The sequence below is a fragment of the Rattus rattus genome, chromosome 4, assembly GCF_011064425.1.
Source record: "Rattus rattus isolate New Zealand chromosome 4, Rrattus_CSIRO_v1, whole genome shotgun sequence".
NCBI classification, from domain to species: Eukaryota; Metazoa; Chordata; class Mammalia; order Rodentia; family Muridae; genus Rattus; species Rattus rattus.
In genome coordinates, this window is record NC_046157.1 from 10,191,490 (window position 1) to 10,215,562 (window position 24,073).

Sequence of the window (24,073 nt, forward strand, 5' to 3'; positions counted from 1 at the left end):
CTTCAAGACTAGGTCTTATGTATTGCTCCTACTAGACATGGCATTCTTTTAATCTCTGAATAGCTACTTCATATCCATAGCATTCAAATGAATTGCAATTTTATTTTCAGGATGGACTGATCAAGTCCAACTGTGAAACCTTCCCATCCTTGGCATTCTCTATTCCTCTCATGGCTTTTCTCCTTCTGTCTTTCTTAGAATGTTCTTTCTAACAGATGCTAAGCAACATGAGCATAGAGGAATTTTCATGGTCAACCATGGTGCATGCCACCTAGGCTAGTATTTTGTGCATGGTGCCATTCAGTGCACTTTGTTGAATAAACCATGTTGGTGAGCTACATTCCCTTTGTGTGGTGTTCTTTACTATTATATTCAACACTTTCTTGACCTGAACTCCTGTGTACACCTCAGTTAAAACCAAAGAGACACAAAAGGTCTTGGTGTCTTTGACCAATACAGTCTTATCAAGAATCTGCTTTGATATCTTAAACTCATTATTAGTCTCTGCTTTCTGTACAAATGCATGAGACATGGTATGAAAAGACCTCATTTGTATCCAAAGTATGTTCTGGGGACTTGAAATGTAAATGATCAAGTCTTCTCAAAGTTACAGGTCTGATTTAAGCATGATGCAGGATTAATTAACAGCCAAACTCAAACATTGCCTTCTTGGCTGTTACCCGCATTTCGATGACACGACACACACAGGTTAATTTGCCAGGCATTGAATTGTTCAATCACTTCCTAATGACGATATAAAATGATGGCTTATTTATTTTTAATTTTAGTGATAGCATCATTTGGTCTTTGAACATGGAAGCCATTTCTTAAGCTTTGACCAAGGTATATACTTGTGAATCCAATTGAGATTGTACCTCCCAGTTCAGAAACATTTTTAAAATGCGGGTACACTTCATGATGGTAACTAAGTGCCTGTCTTCCTGGGACTTTACAACGTTCAGTGCTTTTGCTTTTGCCTTGAGCACTTAGCCTAAATAAGTCATCAGGACGGTTTGTTTGTTCTGCCTTAAAGTTTCTGATCAAAAGCGTCCTTATGAAAGATCAGCTGCCAAATGTGGAATTAAGCTATGAGGTACATTTTCCATGCCTAATGCCTCCCAACGTCAATTAGAAAAATCAACTTTTCGCAATGTACTTTGCAGCAGAAGGTAGGACAGAGCGTCAAAAATCCCCCTGCTCCTGCCACACGTACTTTTGCTGTAAGAAATCCCATCTGGGAGTAGGAAGAACAGAAGTTAGAAACTGTTATTTGAGGGTGAACTCCAGGTGAGCCTCAGGGTGCCAAATCACCAACACAATGACTGTTGATGTTGGCTAAGAGGTAGGTACTCTGCCTACAGAAGAAGGGAGAAGTGGCCCTGGCATGGTCCCAGTGATGGGCTCACTGTCACAGTATTGTTTTCCTTTCTTGATCACATATCTTAATAAGGACATTGGGGAACTAAACCACATACAGACAAGAAGAGCCTGGCTGGCCAGGGATTTTCTCCTTCTCGAATGAGGAGTTGAAATGATAAGGTGTTTGTTGTGACTGGTATCTTCTAAAATAAGTGATGAACACACACACACACACACACACACACACACAGAGTCCCCCCCAAACAGACAGATACAGACACACATACCCATACACACATATACATGCATACATACATATGTACATACATGTGCACATACACATACATACCATACACATGCACATATACATACATACTCCCACACATATACACATATGCATACTCGTACACATCCATACACTCCTACACACACACACACACACACACACACACACACACAAACCTGAATATAGAGACAATCTATCATAAATAATTGTTTAAATTTAACCTTTAAGTGATCAAGCACAGAACAAGCCAAATTATAAATTAATTTGAGGAGGTATTAAGTTCAATACATCCACTGTATGGTAGAATGTTTATTTCTATTGTGGTTTTAGACTGATGTTCCTGTAGACCATTGCTAGAACCTTCTTCTGCATAGACTACTGCCCTGCAATCAGATAAAACCCATGATCACTCTCATTGTTCAGTGAAGACCTGTGTCCTAGGCCTACATTTCCCATAGCACATTGCCTTTACTTCATTGTGTCCATCCACAAAAGGAGCCCTTGGGTACAAGGGAATTGGCAAATTGTTCTATCCAGCTATTTGTTCTTAGGTCTAATAGCAATAGGATGCCTAGGAGCTTACATGTACACAACCATGAACTTCTGGGCCTACCTCAGATCAACTGAATAAGAAACTACAGTTCAACAGGTCTTGGATGATTTTGATGCATATTGAAGTTAGTCAAGCATTGCTCTAGACTAGTACTTTTCAACCCACGAGTCACATTTTCTCCTATAGTCTTAGGAACTCCAACTATGAATTTGCTTGCATTCATACTTCATAACTATAATTTTGCTACTGAGTGGTGATGCTACTTACCATGTGACGTGTGTGTTTTCCACTGGTTCCCACCCACACTTTGAGAGCCACTGTTCTAGACTATGCTCATCCTGCCTTGAGACTTCAAACTGCCCTGCCCCAAAGGTCCCACATGGACTTTGCAGGCCTGTGTGAGATCTTTGAGAGTTCTCTCCATTCAAGAGAAATGTTTTGATGTCATTGGATGTATACTTAGGACTGAGCGATGACTAAGAGGTGCTCTTTTGAAGAGTAACCCACTGATGGAGCATGGAATCATAAATTACTAGTTCTATCTAATCCATGAAGGCAAAACCTGCCCAGTGAGGAAACGACATTAAGATTGGAAATAAATGACTGGAGAGAGGAGCCAGCTCTCTTTCCGTTCTGCTGCTTTGGACCTGGGGAGAAACGCAAAACTCAAGTGATCAAGAGACCCTAAAACCTCAAGCTCATATGTACTAGGCAATGCTGTAGTATCACAATAACATATCGAAATCCCCAGGAAACCTTAGCTCATTTCCCCCAAAGCAAATAGGTGCTACGGAATGTGGATGAATCATTTCTATTTCAGGAAATGTCTAGAATTTCATGATATTTTTTGTTGTACATAGCTTAGTATTTTTTTTTCTTTTGGCTCACTTTCTTCCTCCTTTCTATCTTATGAATTTCTGAATTGGTACGAGAACACGGAGTTCTCAGTTACTTCATGTTTACCTTTCAGTTCTACTAAAGGATAGCTTCAAACCTAGAATGAGAGGTAGCCAGCACTCTATATACAGGCTTATGGGCAGGTCAGCTGAACAGGTAGACGTGGAAATGTGATCCTATAGTGGTTTTTCCAAAGTCAAATAGTAATGTGTAATGTAATGCAATCTGCTATTCCCTGAACCATAGCTTTATTATTATTATTATATCAGAGTACCTCATGAAACGCAGGGGGTATTTGGTAAATGAATTTCATCTGAATTTGGTAGAATGTTCTTTCTTGGGTAGGGAGTGAACCATGTGATTCTTGGAGGACAACTAGAATGACTCTTGTTGACCATGACCAACCCAGGGTAAGTGTTGAGTGTAGACTGTATCTGTGACAGACACTACAGATGGCAGGTTGGAGAAATGTTTCAGTGCTGAAGCGTACTTGCTAATCTTGCAGAGGAGTTAGATTCGGTTCTCAGTGCACACATGGGAGCTCACAAACATCCCAAGTTCTAGGTCACAGGGATTTGATGCCCTCTTCTAACCTCCTCAGGCACCAAGCATGGTCATCATGTCCATATCCCCATGTGGGTGAAACACTTACACTCATAAATTAAAACAAATATTAAAAAAATAGAGGTGAGCAGTTTTGCTCTTCCCATACCACTTGTATGGACTAGCACTAACAAATTTAAAGAGGAAAGTATGCGTGTCATATGCAATCATTAAAGCTTGTACCATTCTAATTCTCCCAAAGTCAGAAGAGTAAATTTGGTCTTGGCTGTGGGAACTTCGTCCATGGAGAGATTGGACTTCTGATCTGTGGGCTGAGCACTGAAGTGTGCACTCTCCTAGGCATCCCGCCACTCTCCAAAGGGCAAGCAGCTTGATGCCAGGCAGCTCTGGTCCCTGTTCTTCTCATTGCCCTGTGTGGATTCTACACCATTTACTTTCAGTCTCTCTGGAAAGGAAATGGAAATATTAGATTTGGCATTATTTTTTGTTTTTGGATACGTTTTAAATTTACATTTCAAATGTTATCTGCTTTCCAAATTTCCCATCTATTAACCCCCTACCCCACCCCCTCCTCCTGCTTCTATGAGGGTTCCCCCACCCTCCTACCCATCTACCTCTTCCTGCCTCCCTGCCCTGACATTCCCCTGCACTGGGGCATCGAGCCTTGGCAGGACCAAAGGCCTCTCCTTCCATTGATGTCTAACAAGGCCACCCTCTGCTACATATGCAGCTGGAGCCATGTGTACTCTTTGGATGGTGATTTAGTCCCTGGGAGCTCTGGTTGGTTGGTCTTATGGGGTCTGCAACCCCATAAGAACTTTTTTTTCCTCAGAACATATGATCCATTTTTAACCTAGATAGTATAGACATGGTGAGGCTTGCATATTTAGTGTACTCCAACATATGTTCGTTTTCAGCTGGAAAATGAAAATTAACCTGAATCAAGGGCTCATGTGATTCACCTAATGTCCCAACCAAGTCATAATAAAGACAGTTGTCACAAGAGGTTTCCTTAATTGTGTGACATTTTTTTTCTCGTAGTCTGGCATAGAGCTATTTTTCTTCTCTCTCTCTGGCAACCTTTTGGTATAGAAATGGCCGGTATCTATGTGAGCAGCTATAGTAAACTACACTCAGATCTTCTCAACCAATGTACATTCAGGATTCGGCACCTCCCACCTAGGTATTTCTCTAAAACTTCAACGTTTTTGTAAACCTCAAAACTGACATTGGGTTTATTCATTCATCTAAACAGTCTTGAAGCATCTATGTAATTTGGAATGATAGGTTAATAAAAGATTAAAAACCAAGAATGACCAGATCCCTCTAGTCTGAGGAATGAACCTTTTCAATTAAATAGTTCTAGAGTAAGAACTATACGCAATATTTTTTAAAGCATTTAGTTATGTATTAGAAGATGGGGAACATGGAAGTGGGGGATATGACTTATATACAGAAGTTGTTCCTGAAGAGTCCAGAGTTTATTTGGTCACCTAATAATTGCATGGTGTATTAGTGAAATGACATTGAAATGCTCATAAATACTGTAAGACAGCCTCAGGAAGCTGAAGCATTTGGTTGCAGCTCTGAGAAGTTATGGTTTCAAATATTATGTGTGGCAGAAATGCACTTAACTTGTCTTGAATTTTAGGCCAAGAAGGATGTTTCAGAAGTCCATGGGCAACTGGATGGCCCTGAGCCATTTTCTGATTTTTGTCTGGATTAATCTGAGTTGGTAGTTAGTCTTTGCTTCATGGTGATGCTTATTCCTTAAACACACAGGTTATTATTTCTACACTAGAACAATACAGGCCCTGTGAAGAAAGAGTGAATGAAGAAAAATGATGCCCTAGTTGAAGCAAGAGTTTTAACATTTGGTGGTAAAAACAAACAAATAAATAACAACCAAAACAAAACCCTAGTACTTTTTAAAAGGCAGAGGCTAGGTTGGGTTCAGGAGAAGACTGGATAACAATAAGACTGGGCACTCTCAGGAGACTGATCTTTATCTGCTTGGGGCCAGGGTCGAACTCCTTATTGGGATGGGTGGTTCCATTCTTCATTGTCTTGTTGGATCATGGGAGACATTGGGATTACTAGAAGCTATAAAATCTAATTCTGGTATCAGTTCCTGCATGTGCTGCTGGAAGGCTTTAGACCTCCGTTTTATTGTGTGTAGAACAGAGGGTGGAAACCTCCCATGTGAGCTTTCAGTGAGATTTAAAAATGGGGTTATCCCCTTATCTTATGATGATACCTGTTTCTTAAACATGTATGTTATTGTCACTGCACTAAAACAGTGTAAATCCTTTGGAGTGACACTTTTGGAATGGAGAAAAATAATACCCTAGTTATATCAAGAATGCTGACTTTCTAGTATTTTTTAAAAACTATTTTCTGTTCAGGTTCAATGCCAGGATAGTAGACTAGCAGGAGGATGCTATGGCCAAGCGAGCTTAGCTCTTTTCCACCACTTCAGATACAGTCCAGCTCCAGATACTGCTAGGAGCAGATAACCTCTTCCTCCAGTGTTCCCTTGTTAGCTAGCACTTGCAGTGTTCAGACTCAGCTCAGATCCGTGGACTGAAAAATGAAGTGACTGTTCCCTTAGCTCAGAAATATCGGCATTAATTCCAGTAGCTCCGTATCATACGTGTTTCATACGCATACGATCTCTTTGAAGTAATGGCAACTTCACAAGGGACAGTGGGATTAAGCATGTAAAAGTGTTTTGTGTTTTCGACAACATGGTCTAATGAGCAAATATTGAATGTCTGTCCTGCAGTAAATGTAACTCAAAACTTCTTATTTTTACTCATAGAGTGCATCTTTAAGAAAATTTATCACTATCCTTATTCAAAATGGAAAGCCTGCTACTTAGCTTGTTATGTACCTTTTAATGGCTAGTCTTTCACTTCTGGCTGTCTCCATCACCACTGCTGCCACGCAAACTTTGATGCCTGCCTCCTTCACCCTTATCTTCTTGATGACATGCAGCAGGAGGCTGACAGACGGAGGAGCACAGCCCCACTCATGGCTGAGGACCAAGGAGGACATCTGGCTTGGTGGTGTTTCCCACTCACCTCTCTGAACACAATGCCTCTTCATTCTACAGTTTTGAGTTTGGCAGCCAGAGACAAGTTTCCTCAGTTAATTAAACCACTCCCCACTGAGGCTTCATTAGACAATTCATTGACTTGCTCATCGCCACTCCTAACTTCCCATCACAACTTCTGTAGACTTCTAGAGTTCTTACGGCCTGCTTCTCTCCAAAGGTTTGTTCAGTAGTACCCTAACTGGAAATAAATATGGCCACATAAAGGCCCAAATCATAGCATACAGTGCACTTTTTTCTTATATGGCTATCCTGGGTTCCTTTATCTTCACTTAACTTCATGTCATATTTTAAAATCACTTTCTCAGTTTTTCTGTCTTTCTGTCAACCAGCATCTCTTTTATAAAGCCTCGTATGGATTTCTTGGGAGCTATGCAGCTTTCAAAGAACTCACGTAGGATTTGGTATGAGTTTTCAATGAGTAAACAGTAACCGACTGGAGCCTTCTTCCCTAGGCTGCACTGTCAGAGCTCATTCCTTTCTCTGAATTCACACTGCAATAGAATCCAGGGTCACTCTCTTGTTCTTATGAAAATAGATCAGCAAATATGAACGTTTATTTGAAGTAATAGTTACGTATTATGGGAATAACACTCTAAAACACTTGAAGGCATTACAGAATACCAGGCTTGTTGTCCAGAGAATGACAATGTCAGGGTTTGCTAGAGTATGACTCTAAATGTGACAAAATCTGATGCTAGTCTCATCAGTAAAAAGATGTGTGTGTGTGTGTGTGTGTGTGTGTGTGTGTGTGAAACTGTCTGTCTGTCTGTCTGACTGACTGACTGATAGTCATCTATGTCTGTGTGGCGTATGCTTGTGATGTGTTTATGGATGGTACATGTGTTGCTCGAGCATGTGAAAGCCAGGGACTTGTGTCAGCTGTCTTCTTTTCTCACATTTCACCTCTCCTTTTGCCATAGTCTTCCAATGAATCTACAGCTCACTGATTTGGGGACAGTAGATGGTCAAACAGCTCCAGGGGTCCTCCTGTTTCTGTGCCCATGGCTCTATGATTACAGGTTCATGTGGCCCCACTTAGCCTTTTTGGTGGGTTCTGGGGAGTCCAAAGCCAGGGCTTCAAGGTTTCAGCTCAAAGCACTTTACCATCTGAGCTATCTCTAATCCCAGGCATCATTTTTAATGCCAGCATGACAGACACAGACTCCAAATAGGCCATGCAAATGCTCAACTCTAAAAGAATTATAAATTTTGTCTTTTAGCATCACTGTCAGCTGGATTAGCTCTCCACTTCAATGGTCCCAGAGAAACTCCGATTCTTCCTGTGAAACATGCATTTCCATTAGAGAAAATGGCCTGAGGAGAAGTATATTTTTATTTAACCATTTGCCTGTGACCAGTAGTAATAGTAACTAGTTCTCACGTTAATAGTTTGAAAAATCGAGCTAGAAGAAGAGAAACGGCAGTCTGGAGTAACGTGTTGATAATGACAGGAAACAGCCCTGGATGGCGTTAGGACACACAACCAATAAACTTAGCGGTTGAGCATTGCTTAGACCCTTTTGGCAGTCGGCAGGCAGCTACTTTCATAGAGGGAAGTGCTCGAGAGCATGCAGATCCTGTGAGATCTCAGTATAACCAGGGGAGCCTTGCAGAGTCCAGTCTCTGTTTCTGTAGCATTAAGGAGTCAAGAGTAATGGAACATAAGTGATGAACAGTAAATCCTTTCTTGGCCAAAACATGTGGGGACTGGGACAACTTTTATTAAGTCGTGGAAGATTTAGTTATTTTTAGTATAATCTAAGACAATAAGTGGATGATTTTTAGAATAACTTCCTTCTAAAAATATCTACCCTCATAAGTTCTGAATTTTAAAAAAAGTCATACTTCCATGTCATTTAAACAGAGTGCAAAAGGAAGCAACCCTTTGCTCCTGGTGGGTAAGAAGTGCTATACATTAGAACTCCCCCACAGATGATCTAATGTAGTTACCGTTATCTTATAAGAAGAGAAATAGTGACTCAGAAAAGTACCCAGGTCCAAACCACAACTCCAGTTTAGCTGATGGCCGGTCTAGGAAGCTTATTATTCTAAAATGTAGCATTGCAATATAGGTGTAATATGACAATCTCATTCATATGCACACTTTAACACTATGAATCATAAAAACTTGAGGTAAACCCCTTTTGGGGGACTTAGTCTTCTTCCCCTCAGCTACTGACTGACTCAACTGGTCAGACACAGTTGTTCCAAGCAGATAGACAATCTTTGTAAGGACTTTAAGGACCATCAGAGTGGGACACCCACAAAGCCCTTGGTGTCCCTTTTTGTAACAATTCACTCAGTTTAATTGATTTGTGCCTTTGATTTAATACCTTGAGGTCTGTATGCCTGCAGTGAAAGACCAACTCCAGGACAGGTCTCAGCAGCTGCCAGAGGCCTTTTTGTGCTCATGAAGTGTCCATTTTTGTTTGACATCTTGTTTAGCAGATACAATACAAAATTTGGACTTTCAGCACAGGTCCTTTTAAGGAAGGAAACAGAGAACAAAACCCTGAGAGGTAATCTTCCACCATCTCCATGGTGTTATGGATAAACACCTGGAGAGAAGTTTCTTGGTCAACTCATCAAGTAAGATAGCCATCTGTCAGAGTCCTAGGGTTCTGGAAAGTTCTGCATGGAACCACACAGTCTCCAAGACTCTGCTTATGAAGTCTGCAGTGCTTCTGACTTTGTCACTTACTTTTCCCTCCTTTAATAACCTACAGAGTTTCTTGGTTGCCCATGCCAGTAAACGGTTAATCTCACAGAGCCCAAGGCCCTGGAAACTTCTGGGAGGGAGCCAGGTGAGCAAAGAGAGTAGATAAAGGCAGCACCTGCCTATGGGCTTGGAACAGCCTAGGGACACCGAGAGAATGTAAACACATTCTGTAGATCTCATTGTCTGACTCCGTGCCAGCGTCTTTTGGGTTCTTGTCATGGAAAATATTTCATCTGAGGTCATTCAATGAACAAGTGAGACTTGAATACCCACCACAATGCCAACTTGGCCCCTGCTTTTGTCCAGATTAAATAAGCAAGGGACTAACATTTCAGTGGGTCTAGAAGATCGGGCTTTTAACAATGAAAGCTGGGAGGTAGGAGAAAGGAGACAGGAAGAAAATAAGCTGTGCTGTTCTGAGCTGCTCTGTCCTGCCCCCACCCCTCCTGTGGCCTCCCAGTGTTTGCTCACCAGTACTTACAAGCACACGCCCTGCGTTTAGAGCAAGAGTTAATATCTGTGCTTCCTCATAAATCTCCATTCAGCGCCTCAAGCTATGTTTTTAATTCTGTGGTACAGCTTTGAGATTTGAGATGAGTGGAAAGGAGGGGCGGCTGACGAGGTAATAATGGAAGCTGCTATTTCTCATTCTGGGGAGCAGTTTTGACTCACACCTTAGCAGAGACTCTTGGGAGGCCTAGAGGACTCTTGGGAGAGCAATGGGAGCAGAAGTCAGAAAGCTGGCTGTGTTGTCCTATGCAAAATAATGCATGGCTTCCCCCAAATTCAGGGAATGTACAAATTTTAACCCAGAGAAGGTACTGATAGAGCATATTTCCTAGTTCAGGAAGAGGGAGAGGAGGCCTTCCTCAGAAGACTCGATCCTGTCTTATCAAGCTTGTGATTAAATGGATGCTTCTGTTCATTCGACTGGAGCTACTTTGTGTACTTAAAGCATACTTCTTCCTACACATCGTCCTCTGGCCCTGTATGTGCAGTTCCTTGGTAATAAACTAACTCCTTCTGCATGCCCTTGCATCGTTGCTGTAGAAGGTAAACTCAGTTTGCTGTGGTGATTGAAAATAGTAATTGCCTCGGCTTTCGACAGTGCCAATAACTGTATTTTAGAATTGTGAGTCACCGAGTAAAACAGATAATTAACATGGGTCTAAAAACAACTGAGGCCTTTTGAAAATTCTAGTTCTTAGTGGTGTGTGTGTGTGTGTGTGTGTGTGTGTGTGTGTGTGTGTGTGTGTGTGTGAGAGAGAGAGAGAGACAGAGAGAGAGAGAGAGACAGAGAGACAGAGAGAGAGAGAGAGAGAGAGAGAAGGAGGGGAGGGGAGGGAGGGGAAGGCATGGAAAACATCTTGGAAAATTCCTTCTAACTTATTGAGGTCTAGTGTCCTAAAATTGACCATGACAAACTTTCTACCAAGCTCTCTCCTGGAGTGACTTCCTCTCTCATGAAGCTGTTGCTCTATTTTGGCCTCTTTCTGGGAGACATTGAGGTTTACCAGGAGCAAAGACCACATTGCCTTTCTTGCTTCACAACTATGGAAATGCAGGCCAAACGCAGATAGAACTCAGAAATAACGAAGTCTCAAGGAGAATCTTTCACTTCTGCAAGGTTTCTATGTGTGTATTTGTGTTGGTCTGGAAAGATCAAATGGTGGCCAAGGAGGCTCAGAGATCATTTGATTTGCTTCTGGAACATGGGGGTCTGTAACCCTCATTGGCTATAACTGCATGAACAGGGTCTACGTAAGTGGTGACACTGAAGACAGGGCATATAGGATGGGACAGGTGACCACTTCTGAGCAGATTGAAGAGACTCACTTAACCCATTAGAAAAGCTAGTTCAGGAGCTGCATTTGTTTCATCTGAAGAAATTAGAATTGAAACTGGCTTAAGCTTTCCACCCAGAGTTCTGTTCAAAGAACTTAACTTTAGGGAATCATAGACACTAAGCCAGCAGTTCTCAACCTATGGGTTGTGACACCTTTGGAGGTTGAATGACCCTTTTATAGGGCTGCTGTATCAGATATCTTCCATATTAGATATTTACATTATGATTCATAACAGTAAGCAAAATTATAATTATAAAGTAGCAATGAAAATAATGTTATGTTTGGGGGTCACCACAACATGAAGACCTGTATCAAAGGGTCACAGCATTGGGAAGGTTGAGAACCACTGGCTAGAGCAGGACGTGGAAAGCAGTCAGAGCACATAGGAAGTATTCTGGGGACAGAGTCATGGGGACGAGAGGGACTGATGGCTTTGACAAGCATAAAACCTGAGATTTACTGTGTACTGAAGCTTTCTTTCTCCTGTTTGGTATGATTTGCTAGCAGTTCTTGACTTGATGACCTGATTAAGTCTCTTTTTTGTTTCCTATAGTTACATTTATGTCTCTTGAGTTAGTTCAAAACACATGACTGTCTAGATTAAATAAAATAAAAAATATATAATATGTATCAAGCTTTGAATATGTGTTAATTGAATAACATCATACAGTGTGCAAACCTTTTTTCATGTATTCTTTTTTTTAAAAAGATTTTATTATGTATGTATATATCTATGTGCATGTAAATATGTGTGTGGGGTGGGGAACGGGTGCTGGAGGAGGGCATTGGAGCCCTTGGATCTGCACTTCCAGCTGGTTAGGTGTTAGACCCTGATATATGTGTCATGATTGGAAATCTATATTACTCCTAGATACTGACATAACTAAATGTCACAAACCCTAAAAGACTAAAGAGTGGTAGTGGAGGTCATATACATTTTATTGTATGTACAAACATATTCAGAAGGTTCAGAAGGAGAATAAGTCAGATCCCAACTCACAAAAAGGTTCAGAAAGGGAAATGTAACTTGTCTATAACCCTACTGTATTGAGAGTCACGATCCTGACTGACGGAAGACTATTGTCGTCTGGTTGTGCTTCATTCTCTATTTGATTACCTTGCAGTGTTCTTTTAGGAACATAAGGTACTGTTGTGTTAAATATTTCTGGTCATAAAGGTGTGTAGAGCCACCATCATTTCCCCCAAGGCATTAAACAGAAGAGATGGAGACCACAGACATGTCTCCTTCAACTTAATATTTTTATTAATTAATTGGGAATCTCATACAGTGCACCCCAATCATAGTACTTTCCCAATCCTCCCAGATCTGGGCCCTGGCAAGGCTCACTTTAAATGCTACCATTGGAGGGGGTATTTAATTTTATATTTTCTTCCCAGGGTCTTAACAGATTCTAGTGTTCCAGGGAAGGTCGAAATGATCAGATATTTAAGTTATTATCCTTCTTGAATTTTATGCTTGACTTTCATTTAAGGCTTTCTTAAATAAAAGACAAGGTGGGCTCATTAGGGAAGCTATCTTGCTAGACTTTATTCATCCCTTTTGCATGAACAAAATTGTGCTTGGTGCCTAAATTGACATGTGAAGCAGTAAATATTTCTATTGTGCAAGTTGTTTTAATTGGCTCAAGTTAGAATGCTCCATAAACCAGCAAGCATGTGTTCATAAAGCTTGAGATTTATTGCCTGGGCAGAAAAAAATGGAAAAAAAATTACAAGGGCTTGACCAGAGTCTATAGAGCATCTGAAAAGGTGGTTTGAAAGGGAAATTCAGAGGCTTGCTTCAGACTTTCATTTTTCCTTCCCTTCCTTCCTTCCTTCCTTCCTTCCTTCCTTCCTTCCTTCCTTCCTTTCTTCCTTCCTTCCTTCCTCTTCCTTTCTTCCTTCCTTCCCTTATTTTTCTTCTTTTTTTCCTCTTATACTTTTTTAGGGCAAAGGATTAAGTACCACAAAACCCTTGAGTTTCAGTTTTCAAATATAATCATCAAATACCTAAGAACTGGGCAGTGAGCTGTGCCAGGTTCCCTCTTTCTTTCCTTTTGTAAGACACAGCTTGAGAGCAGTCATTGGGAGGGTGGGGCTATGTGAGCATGTGCAAGGGACTGTTTACACTCACCTCTGTATGGATAAACATTCAGAAAACACTCGATATTCCTGAAGGAATCCTTCCCTAATACAGGAAGTGACGGCTTTGTGAAGGCACCACAATTAAGCTCTGGTTTTTCAATCTCAAAATCCCAGGATTGAATTTCTAGAAGAAATGAGCCAAGTGGGATGCTTCATGGAGCTGGTTAGAATTACAGCCAGCTTGGTTCTAAAGCTTGTTGAATGCAGAGCACCTGAGCGTGGCTTAATTAACCATCAGGCACCTCTCTGCATCCTGAACCCACTGAAACCGCAAACCCTAAATTCTGATGGGCACATCATGACTAAGATGCTACGCACTGGAAAGTTTTCTCAGTGTATCCACACTCTTCCTTTGCCATGACTAAAGGCCTCTTACTCCTGTTTGAATTTCACTTTTTTACATTTGGATTTGACGAATGACTAGGTTAGGTCAGACAATGGCTTTCTTTGACACCGTAGGAATTGGGACTTAGGTTAGATATAGAAGCAGGCAGAATCTTTTGGTGTGCCCTTTTCTGCAACTTCATCCGGTAGACTTTGTGCAGGAAGCAGAGGACCAGGAGATGCAGGAGAGGGAGGAGTGGTTGACTTAGGAAAGTGAGGATTTTGAACTGTCTTCTTCTCTCTCAAAGGTCATAGAAGGTCATAGATGCCCTGCTATTCATTTGTCAGATCTTATGCTCTTTCTCTGTCAGTTCTTCCTTCTGCTTACTACTCTGATTAAATGATTGCTTCTGGGGTCTGGGGAGATGGCTCAGTGGTTAAGAGTACAGGCTAATCTTCCAGAGGACCTGGGTTCAATTCTCAGCACTCACATGGTAGCTCACAACTGTCTGTAACTCCAGCTTCAGAGGAACCAACACCCTTACACATATATACAGATAAAACACCAATGCACATAAAATTTAAAAATGTTTTAAAAAAGTAAATGATGGCTTCTCCTCATGTCATATTCTCTCTCACTGAAAATCTCCCATTTTTATGTTCATGTCCCATCGTTTGACACGTCCTCCTTACTTCTTCCACTCATCAGAACATCAACACGAGGCCAGCATCTATATTTCCAGCTATTGGTCTCTGTCCTGAGAGAGGCTCACATTTCCATGTGGATTCTCAACAGTCTTTTGCATCTACCCAGCTTGAAAGCAAGTCCATCTTTTCACCTCTTACATTCATTACCAGTTTGGTTTGAGATAAACCACTTACCCCAAAAGAAATAGCCTAAGTGGGGGGGTCACAGTTCACTAACACGTTCTTCGTGCTGATTCTATCTAAGAGACATTGTGAATCTAATAAAAATATCCTCCCTTTAGGAGACCAGGAGAAGGCCTAAGGATTTGCTGGGGGAGCACTGAGGGGTGGTCTGTATTGTCTCGTTGGAACCCATGGTCCACTGAGGTCCCCTATGCCACCTTCACTGAGCATCCTATGAAACACACCAGTGAGAAGTTCCTTGAGATCTGCAAGGTAGGTGGCACCTTGTCACATGTCAGCTCTGTGGGTAAAGCTGTGTGTGTCTAGAACATATTATGGCTTAAAAACACTTCAGACACAACCTGAAGGTCAGATAAAAGTTCAATGCCTCTTTAGCCATGAAGAGTATAGCTTTTTCATAGAAACCATTTATATATATTTATATATTATATTTATGTGACCATAGTGTGCCCCTTCCCTCTTGTTATTTTCTTCTAATAGAATATTATAAAAACCATAATACTTATGTTTGGCTTGATTGTATTTATTGCAAGAGGGTGCAAGTGATTTTTTTCTCTATATAGGCACATGGTAATTGGCATATTTGGGGGAGAAATATGGAATAGTGTGGAGTATGTTTTGTCATATTGGCTCTGTGGTCATATCATCCAAAGCCATTTCTTTCCATGAGGTCTTGGTTTCATGTCTAGAGTGAATGAGGTCGAGTCTACCCTTCCTGCTGATCTCAGAACTGTTACCCACTCAAAGGAATAGCATACTTAAACGCTTCATAGAATTCAGAGCAGCCGTGTTTCATGTCATGCCTTCAATTATCATCCTCTCAGATTCTGAGATCTTCATTGTTGGGGACAGTCCCTTGGACTATCCTCTTGTTTCTAGATGACTTAAGTTCAGGGACACTCTACAAAGTTAGAAAGCAAAACAGCAGGGGCTGAAGGTTTAGTGGAAAAATCAAGCTATTTTCACAAAACCAAATACACAGAGTATGGACATACAGAAGGAGATTGGTCTTTTTTTTTCTGTCATTTTTTAAATGTTTATCTTGATGTCTGTTTTACTTTAAAATATTGTAACTGGTTTAATATAAATTCAAAACTTGGTTGTTGGTAAGTTCTGCTGCTGGCACGTTATAATTCTTGTCTTGCATTAATGTTCACATTTATGCAAGTCAGTTTGTGCAGTGTAAGTAGATAAATTGGTAAGAACCTTAATGTACGAGCCTTTGAGGCACCATGTCTGTGATTAGAAGCTAGATGGGAATTTAATTCCCAGTAATGCAGAGAGAAATTGCCTTCGATCCTTTCTGTGCCCAGGGAAAGTTTGAGGTCCTCCTGGGACTCATGCAGGTGTCCTCGGAGGTTCAGGGTTTCAAAGCTGACCCTGGCTCTGACTACTGCCCCTACTGAATTAGTTCAGGGATCATGTTGCTGCACTTCATGTGATACCAGTTTCGCAATCTCACAGGCAAAGCATCAACCTCAGCTCCCAGGTTGACTCTTTACCCCTTACAGCCAAGAAACCAAAACAAAGTGAGAACCAAGACCAGCACCATAAAGCTTCTACCCCGCTTGCTCTAAGATCGGACTTGCTGAAGACGTCAAGAGGCAGAGGGAGGGTTTTGTTCTAAAGTGTCCGGCTTCAGGGTACCAGATCGCCCTTTGTTCAGAAGTGCCTTTGAGAAGCACACGTTTCCATCATATCATGTGTCCTTTACAATTAACATCCTCCCAAACCCCTGGTTTTCACTGTTAGCAATGGAAGAGACATTTATTAAGATGTCTGTTAATCCAGACTAAAAAGCATATTCATGAGTTTTCTAAAGGGAATATCCTTTTATTTTAAAGAAAAATTTTAATCATTAAAATGATATATATTTTGTATTAATAGCTGAATTTTCTTAATAGCCAATATAAATACTAAGTAATTTAGTTATTAAATGCATCACTTCCTGGGACACGCCTTCTCTTATTCCTTGGACTTGATGCAGTAGGTACTTAATTCTGAACGTCCTTTGCTGGAAGAAGTTTACAATGAGTGGTGAAGGAGAAGGTCCTATGAGCGACAGAGAAGTGCGATGCCCTCATAATACTTCGTTTTAGTCGGCTATGTACAGATGAAATCAAATAATTTTTCAAAAGACATGAAAGGTCAAATTTTGAAAGGAGTTTGAAACATTCTCTAAGCATTTGTGAATGTAATTGGGAGACTAGAGCCTAGTGTACTAGTGCTCCGTGTGTGTGTGTGTATGTGTGTGTGTGTGTGTGCGTGTGTGAATGTGTGTACATGCATTTTTGTGTATATGGCTAATCAATATTAGTTGTGTTTAGTCAATCACATTACTATATGGCTCTGTGAAATGTGTTGATTTTAAGGTTCCCTTTTCTTTGTGTGAGTGCGTAGAAGATAGACAGGATTCCTTACAGAACAGAGTAGGAGGTTTCTTCAAGGGATGAGAGCAGAAATGACATAGGGCACATTCTGGAGGAACAAGTTTAGGTCACGGTCAAGGAGATCATTGCTAGATCATTACTTTTTCAACTATTCATCTATGTCCAAGGTCTGTTTTTTTATTCTTGGCATCAGCCTGGAACTTTCATTTGCTAAAGCCAGTCCTTACTCAGGGATCCTTCCAAACGCAGTCCCCTGGGAAAGCAAACAATCTCCATATGGGATGTGAGGTGATACAGCTTTGATCTAGGTCCCCGAGTGTCAGCTTCATTTTGTTGTTGGATTATATGTCATAACTATATGTAATCATGGCTTTATCCAGGATTGAGTTGGAGGAAGGTTTTGCTAAGCTAATGTAGAAGGGGAGATTGGAAGAGGGCTTCATGAGTCTTGAGTAGTGCTTATGTGAATATTACCTGTAACATGAGATTTTTTTAAAGGATTATGTTTTTTCAATTTCTCTTATTAATAAAATAGGAGGAAGAGAAAAATGAGAGAAATGCTAAGTCAAACTCATGGAGCAATTCCACTTAATTTCACAAACACTGTGTCGCACACAGGAAAGAGAAACTGTGAAGTTGAGTTACACGTCACCAAAGTATTCAAAGAACTTACAAGCTAATGAAATAACCTATTATTAAAGATATATTCAAACTGATCCTTTTACAGAGTACTTCACTTAGAATCCCTTTGTTCCCTGAACCCTTTCTGGCATTTGCTGAGTACAGGTAGAATTGTTGCTAAGGACACAAACATTAATGAGATAATATTAGAACTATGTGAACGTAAGCATTTAACAGAAGAGGCGGGGAAATAGGCAGAGATTTACATGTGGAAACCAAAGAATTGAAACAGAAGTTTGATTCCAGTAAAAAAGACGGGTGGTTGATAAAGGTGTACGTAGCATCCACAGAGAAAGAATAATTCAGCTGGTGTGTAATCTTACAGATTCCCCTGATATGAATATATAACGACTGAGATAGTAGAAATAAGATCCCTGTGAGTTAGGAGTTCAAATTACTCGTCAGGGAGTGAATAAGAAGCACATGACTGACATGATATAGAAAATGGTAGAGAAGTTAGGATGAGGCACTTACTGGTTGTGAGATGGTGGCTAACTCTTAATGGAGATAATCTGAGTGGGAGCATTAGCTTAGCTTATGCGCTGTTATGCTCGAGGTATCAGTAGAATAGTCAGACAGGTAGAACTTTAGGTCTGAACTGCTATAGAGATGTTGGACTGGAGAGAGATAATTCAGCTCAGGTGACTTCAGATCAGGGCTGAGTTACTGGGTATTTGCTTAGGAAGGTATTTGACAAGGAAGTAGTAATACATGTAGATGTTCAAGTTCATACATATCTCTAAACATTACCACCGAATCTTGTTTCTCAAATGTGATGTAACTTCCTGTAAAATGTAGGTCACTTCCACACGACATTTGGCTCAAAAGGTCTCTTTCCAGAAGATCTTCTTACCAGCTCACCTTAAAATCTTTAGAAATCTGCACATGTGCCCTGCTCGGTACTGCTTATAATACACAACTGTGAGAATGTAAGATACTGGATTACTGTGCATTTAAGATCCTTGCAGAGTACACAGAAAGAATCTCACATTATTATATCAGTTTACACTATACTTACTGCTTATAGTGTATATTGATAGGTAAATCAACTAACAAAAACTATAAAATAGGTGTCAACATCTTCATTTTAAAAATCAAGGCACTTAAGCACAAGGATTAAGGGAGCAAACTAGGGCCATGTATTAAGGAAGATACATCTATAGCTACCTAATCGTTACCAATATTCACGAAACTTGGTATAAACCTACAGTACTTCCTTATATATACATGAAATGCTGTGTGTGTGTGTGTGTGTGTGAGAGAGAGAGAGAGAGAGAGAGAGAGAGAGAGAGGAGGCAGAGGGGGGGGGAGGGGAGATAGGGGAAGGGAGGGAGGGAGAGAGGAGGGAGGGAGGGAGGGAGGGAGGGAGGGAGGGAGAGAGGGAGGGAGGGATAGAGAGGTGATGAAGGTGTGTAGCCAAGCAGGAAACTGAAACCAAGGGAGAATCTGTATGCACTGCCATGCCAAGGGAGACTTGTAATATTTCTATCTCGCCCCTCAGACTCAATCTGTTTGACCCATTTTGTATTTAGAAGACATTGCCTTGCCTTTCTCCTTTAACCCTTGCTTTGCTGAATTTCCCAACTTTGTGGTATCAACCACTGGAGAAGCACTAGTAGCCCAGACTGAAGCTCATGGACACCTTGAATGATTACAGACCAACTACAGAAATTCACAGCAATCCATTCAATAGTCACCTTTACTCTCTCTATTCAAAAAAAATTATTGGCTATTTTATTTATTACATTTCAAATGTTGTCCCCTTCCTGTTTTCCTCTCTGCAATACCTTTTCTCTTTCCTGGACTGTTTACCCATTCTTTCCAGGGAAAAATTGAAACAGAGTTCACAGTTTTTTAACCACGTTTAACTTTAGCCACTTGTTTTCCTCTCACATGAATTCAGCAAATTCTTATTGGCTATCTTCCTGATTTGGAGTCCAACAAAATGACAGCATGTTAGGAACCTGGAATCCTAAGGAATATTCAAGAGAGTTTACCCTGGAGTCACTTGTGGTGTGTGTGTGTGGGGTGGCTTTCAGAAAAGTTTATTCACAAATTTGTATGTAGTGTTCATAAAACTGTTAATTGAGGAAATTACAAGGTATTATGAGATCTCAGAAAGGGGGACTGCTATGTCTGAAAAGTGGCAAAAATCATATCATTTTGTGCAAAACTTGAGGTAAGAGTGATTTTTTTTTCAAACCCAGGGCCTTGCGCTTCCTAGGCAAGCGCTCTACCACTGAGCTAAATCCCCAACCCCGAGGTAAGAGTGATTTAAGAGTGTGTAGTCTTCAGAGCAGAGAGTTGAGGTGGTCAGGATGAGAACGTTGGTCAGATTGTGTGGAAACTTGTGTCGAAAAAAACGTGCGCCATCTTCTTAGTTTTCTCTATATGCTGAGTTATCCACAGTTACAGGGTTCATGCAAAGCAATGGATAATTCCAGATAAAATGTTCACACACACACACCATGCATTTTGACCAGCACTGCAACTTGACAAGTGCTTTTACATCTTCAGTATTGGACAATTTGCTCCTCATCCCAGGGTACCTCTTTCTCTACAGAGAGAGGTTGAAAACCTGTGGCCTGAAGGCTTGGAAAACTCTCTGAGCTCAGGAATGTGGGCCTGCAGGCATGAAACCTGGTCTCTTTGCCCAGTATAAACAGGAAGTAAGTGATGGTCGTAATAAAGAAAACTGAGATTCTAGGCGGGAGCTGCTGGCAGACAACACCTGAAGCTACCAGGGGCCCAGGCACTCAGCTGGTAAATAATTGCTGTAAAGTCAAGCATATGCACCTCCTCCTCCTCCATGAACACTGGTGTGCTTCACCTCAACCCTCACACAGCCCCTGTGTAACTGGAGTTGTTAAAACTTGACCCTTTGTTTTTGAGACAGAAATAAAAGCGGGAGACAGAGGTGGGTGTATAAAAGCTTTTAGACAAAAGTATGTGGCTGGTGGCATTCATATCAGATGACACAGCGTTCCTGTCACAGAGATTGAGCTCAGGTGCTTGAAATGCTCAAGAGCCAGCTTGGGGACGTGGCCTTTTGTCTGCCACTCCTTTAAGGAGCAGCTTGTCTCTGTAAGCATGCCTACCTCCTTTGAGAGTGTTTCAGACATGGCTGGGAATGAAGTGTAGCTAATGAAATGCAATGTGTTGAATATGAAATAGTGTCAATATTTTCTTTCCAGCGCTTAGATTCTGAGACCACAGGGGATCCATAATGAACGAGGCTTAATGTGAGAGCCGAGGAAGTGTTCAGTAATCTAGTTTGACAAACACTGATCTCTAAGAAGGCACTACAATCAGACAGGTGGTCTTGGCAAATAGAAATGTTGAGATGAATTGTTGTACCTTTTAGGAGACTGTAGATTTTAGATGGTGATGGTGATGGTGATGATGGCAATAGGAGAGATAATATGCATTGTTTATGAGAAACAAACTTTGTAATTGTTTTTTCAGTGATTCTGAATCCCAGCCTTATCCCATTACACTACCCTGCCCCTACTATGTACACATAAGTTCTCTCTCTCTCTCTCTCTCTCTCTCTCTCTCTCTCTCTCTCTCTCTCTCTCTCTGTGTGTGTGTGTGTGTGTGTGTGTGTGTGTTTAGGATTGCTCCACAGGATGGGAATGGCAGTTCGAATGGGTAGAGACTTCTTGTGTTTTAGTAGTGCTCCAGGTGTCTGAGAGACAGAAATGCAACCGAAGAAAAGTACTGTGATAATTATTATTAATCATTTACTTTTAGTTTATAATTATTAGTTATTTACCTAAATCTCTGCATATCCCAGCACTATTGGATACCAGAAGAAGGTGTCAGAGTCTATGCAACCGGAGTTTCAGATGGTCGTGAGCTGCCATGTGGCTCTGAACCCCGGTACTCCACAAGAGCAGCAAATGCTTCAAGGTGCTGAACCATTTCTTCAGTCCCAGAAGAAAAACATTTTCTTTTAAAAAATTGGGTATGCAGGGAGGCATTATGGAAGGGGGAGGAATGTGGTTTTCAAACATGGAAGGAAAATGGAAAGTACAAAATGTTGTGGTTGAATTATGGACTGTCGAAGTTAGATAGCAGTTCAATGCTTTTATTTTATTTTATTTATTTTTTTTTTTCAGAGCTGGGGACCGAACCCAGGGCCTTGTGCTTGCTAGGCAAGAGCTCTACCACTGAGCTAAATCCCCAGCCCCACAATGCTTTTTATTAATAATTTTCCTTTTAAAGGAAAATGTGACTCTAGACTAAGCATAATGAAAAGAATAAAAATATCACCTTGGTTTGAATGAAGAGATTGGAGCAAGCTACTTGCTTGGTTTGCTTTTTTTCTTTCTTTCCTTTTTCTTTTTACAACTCTTGTCTCCAGTGCAAAATTACCTATTACAATAACATTCTGGATAATAGTGTCGTTTTTGATTTTCAAAACAATTATTTGTAATTGTATTATAATTACTTACTCTTATAGCCACAATAAGTGTAGTTCTCATCTCTCATCAAAAAAAAAAATGCTTCTTTTTGGATCAGATGGGGACTTTTACATAGATTTGCAACTGATCAAAATGAAGGGAATAAGTGTCTCTTGGATGTCCAACCCCAGTGGAATGTACAACACAGCCATTCATGGAGCATTGAAGAAGAGGGAAGAGAAGTAGAAAGACTATAAGAGCCTGCAGATGAGGATGCCTGCTTTTAGATAGTGTCTTTTTTGATGTGATGGGAAATATGAATGCCTGGATTTTGACATAATGACATCGGCCTTCATAGATAGGTTGAAATTCCAAAGATCCTGTCCTTACTGGTTCTAGTGGTCAATGGTTGCAGACAGAGGGGAGAATTGGTTTTCTCCAGGAATAAACTCCCATATAAGTTGTCCAATGACAGACCATAAGCTCTGAATACCTACGTACACTGCTAAGTGCACTCAATAATGTTGCTAAAAAATTCATGCTTTTAGTTCTCCAAACTAAGAAAATCAATAACAAAAGTTCCACACTGTTGCTCAAGCATTGTGCTTAAGGAATATGCTTTGGAATTCTGAGACTCAATGTCTTCTCTGTCTGTGCCTTTGTAGTAATGAGAGGCATGAGTAATGCCATGTGGCAAGGAAGGAGGTTGAGAAGGAAGACACAGTGCCCATCTCTAGGCTCTTGCTAACTTGCAGAACCTCATTTCCACCCATGGGAATCTTGCTGCTCTCTCAAGATGGTCTAAGGGTCTCCTTTTGACACCATTCTTCATATCTTCTAACTGTGTCACGATCTTTCCTCTTTTGTGTTCATAGGCATTTCCTGTCTCTTTTCCTGCTTGCTATAATGGCCTTTGCATTACTCCAGTTGGTGAATTTTGTAGACTACTTCATAGTTAATTGACTTTGAGGGTGGCAGTTGTTCATATTTGGCCTTTCACATTCAGCAGTGCCCAACAAGTGTCTAGTTCATAAAGGCTACTGGCAAACATTAAGTTGACTCCTTAATGTTGTACAAGTTATGAATAATGAAAAATAAGTAAGACAAATAATACTATGTGCATGCTTTATGGGCTGAGTATTATATTAAATGCCAAGCAAGAGCAATGCCAACTTTTCTGAGACGCATTCATGGTTAAAAAGCAAGACTTGCTGACCCCAGTTGGGCCATCACACAACTGAGGACTGACTAGGGAGGGGACGTTCCTGAGCTGCCCGGGAGTTGCTAACTTGACACTTTTCCTTTTGTTTTTCAGTTGTCTGGGTTCACATCTAAGCTTGTTCCAGCTATCCAGAATGCCCACAAGAATGCTGGAACTGGAAGTAGAAAGGAACTGACGGTGTTAACCCAACCCATCCTGATTGAGACCTACACAGGGCTCATGTCATTCATTGGAAACCGCAACAAACTTGGCTATTCCCTTGCTCGTGGGAGTGTTGGCTTTTGAGAGTCTTTGTTATAAAGTACATTATCTATGCATAACCAATTTGCTTAAATTCACTACATTTTTGGATTATAGTAGTTATTTTTGGATAATATTTAAAGGACTGACTTATTAGTGCTTTAGGAAATCTAAAAGCTTGATTAGACTGATAGACTATTTAGGTGTCATATGAGAGAAATTGAATTTCCATCTGTGATACAATTTACATTTAAATTTGCTGAAATTGAAACTGTTCCTCACATCCACAGAGACTTTCCTCATCTTCATTCCCATCCCACAGACCCTGTTTTATTCTCCTTAGGCTTCCACTGGCTCTGCTATTTTATCTACTGTTTATGAGGGCACTCCAACCCTCAGTTCCTTCTCTGATATGTATCCCAATATTCAGG

At 40.8% G+C, this 24,073-nt stretch overlaps 1 protein-coding gene across 1 annotated transcript in view; it reads left to right on the top strand.

Moving 5' to 3' along the window:
• The window catches only part of Tprg1 (tumor protein p63 regulated 1), a 134,982-nt gene extending 111,240 nt beyond the window's left edge, over nt 1–23,742 (top strand). Inside the window, exons 5-6 of the mRNA XM_032899238.1 lie at nt 14,802–14,955; nt 23,496–23,742. Coding sequence (XP_032755129.1) covers nt 14,802–14,955; nt 23,496–23,687 — 346 coding nt within the window. The 3' untranslated portion in view covers nt 23,688–23,742. The remainder of the gene's footprint in view (nt 1–14,801; nt 14,956–23,495) is intronic.
• The last annotated feature ends 331 nt before the right edge of the window (nt 23,743–24,073 follow it).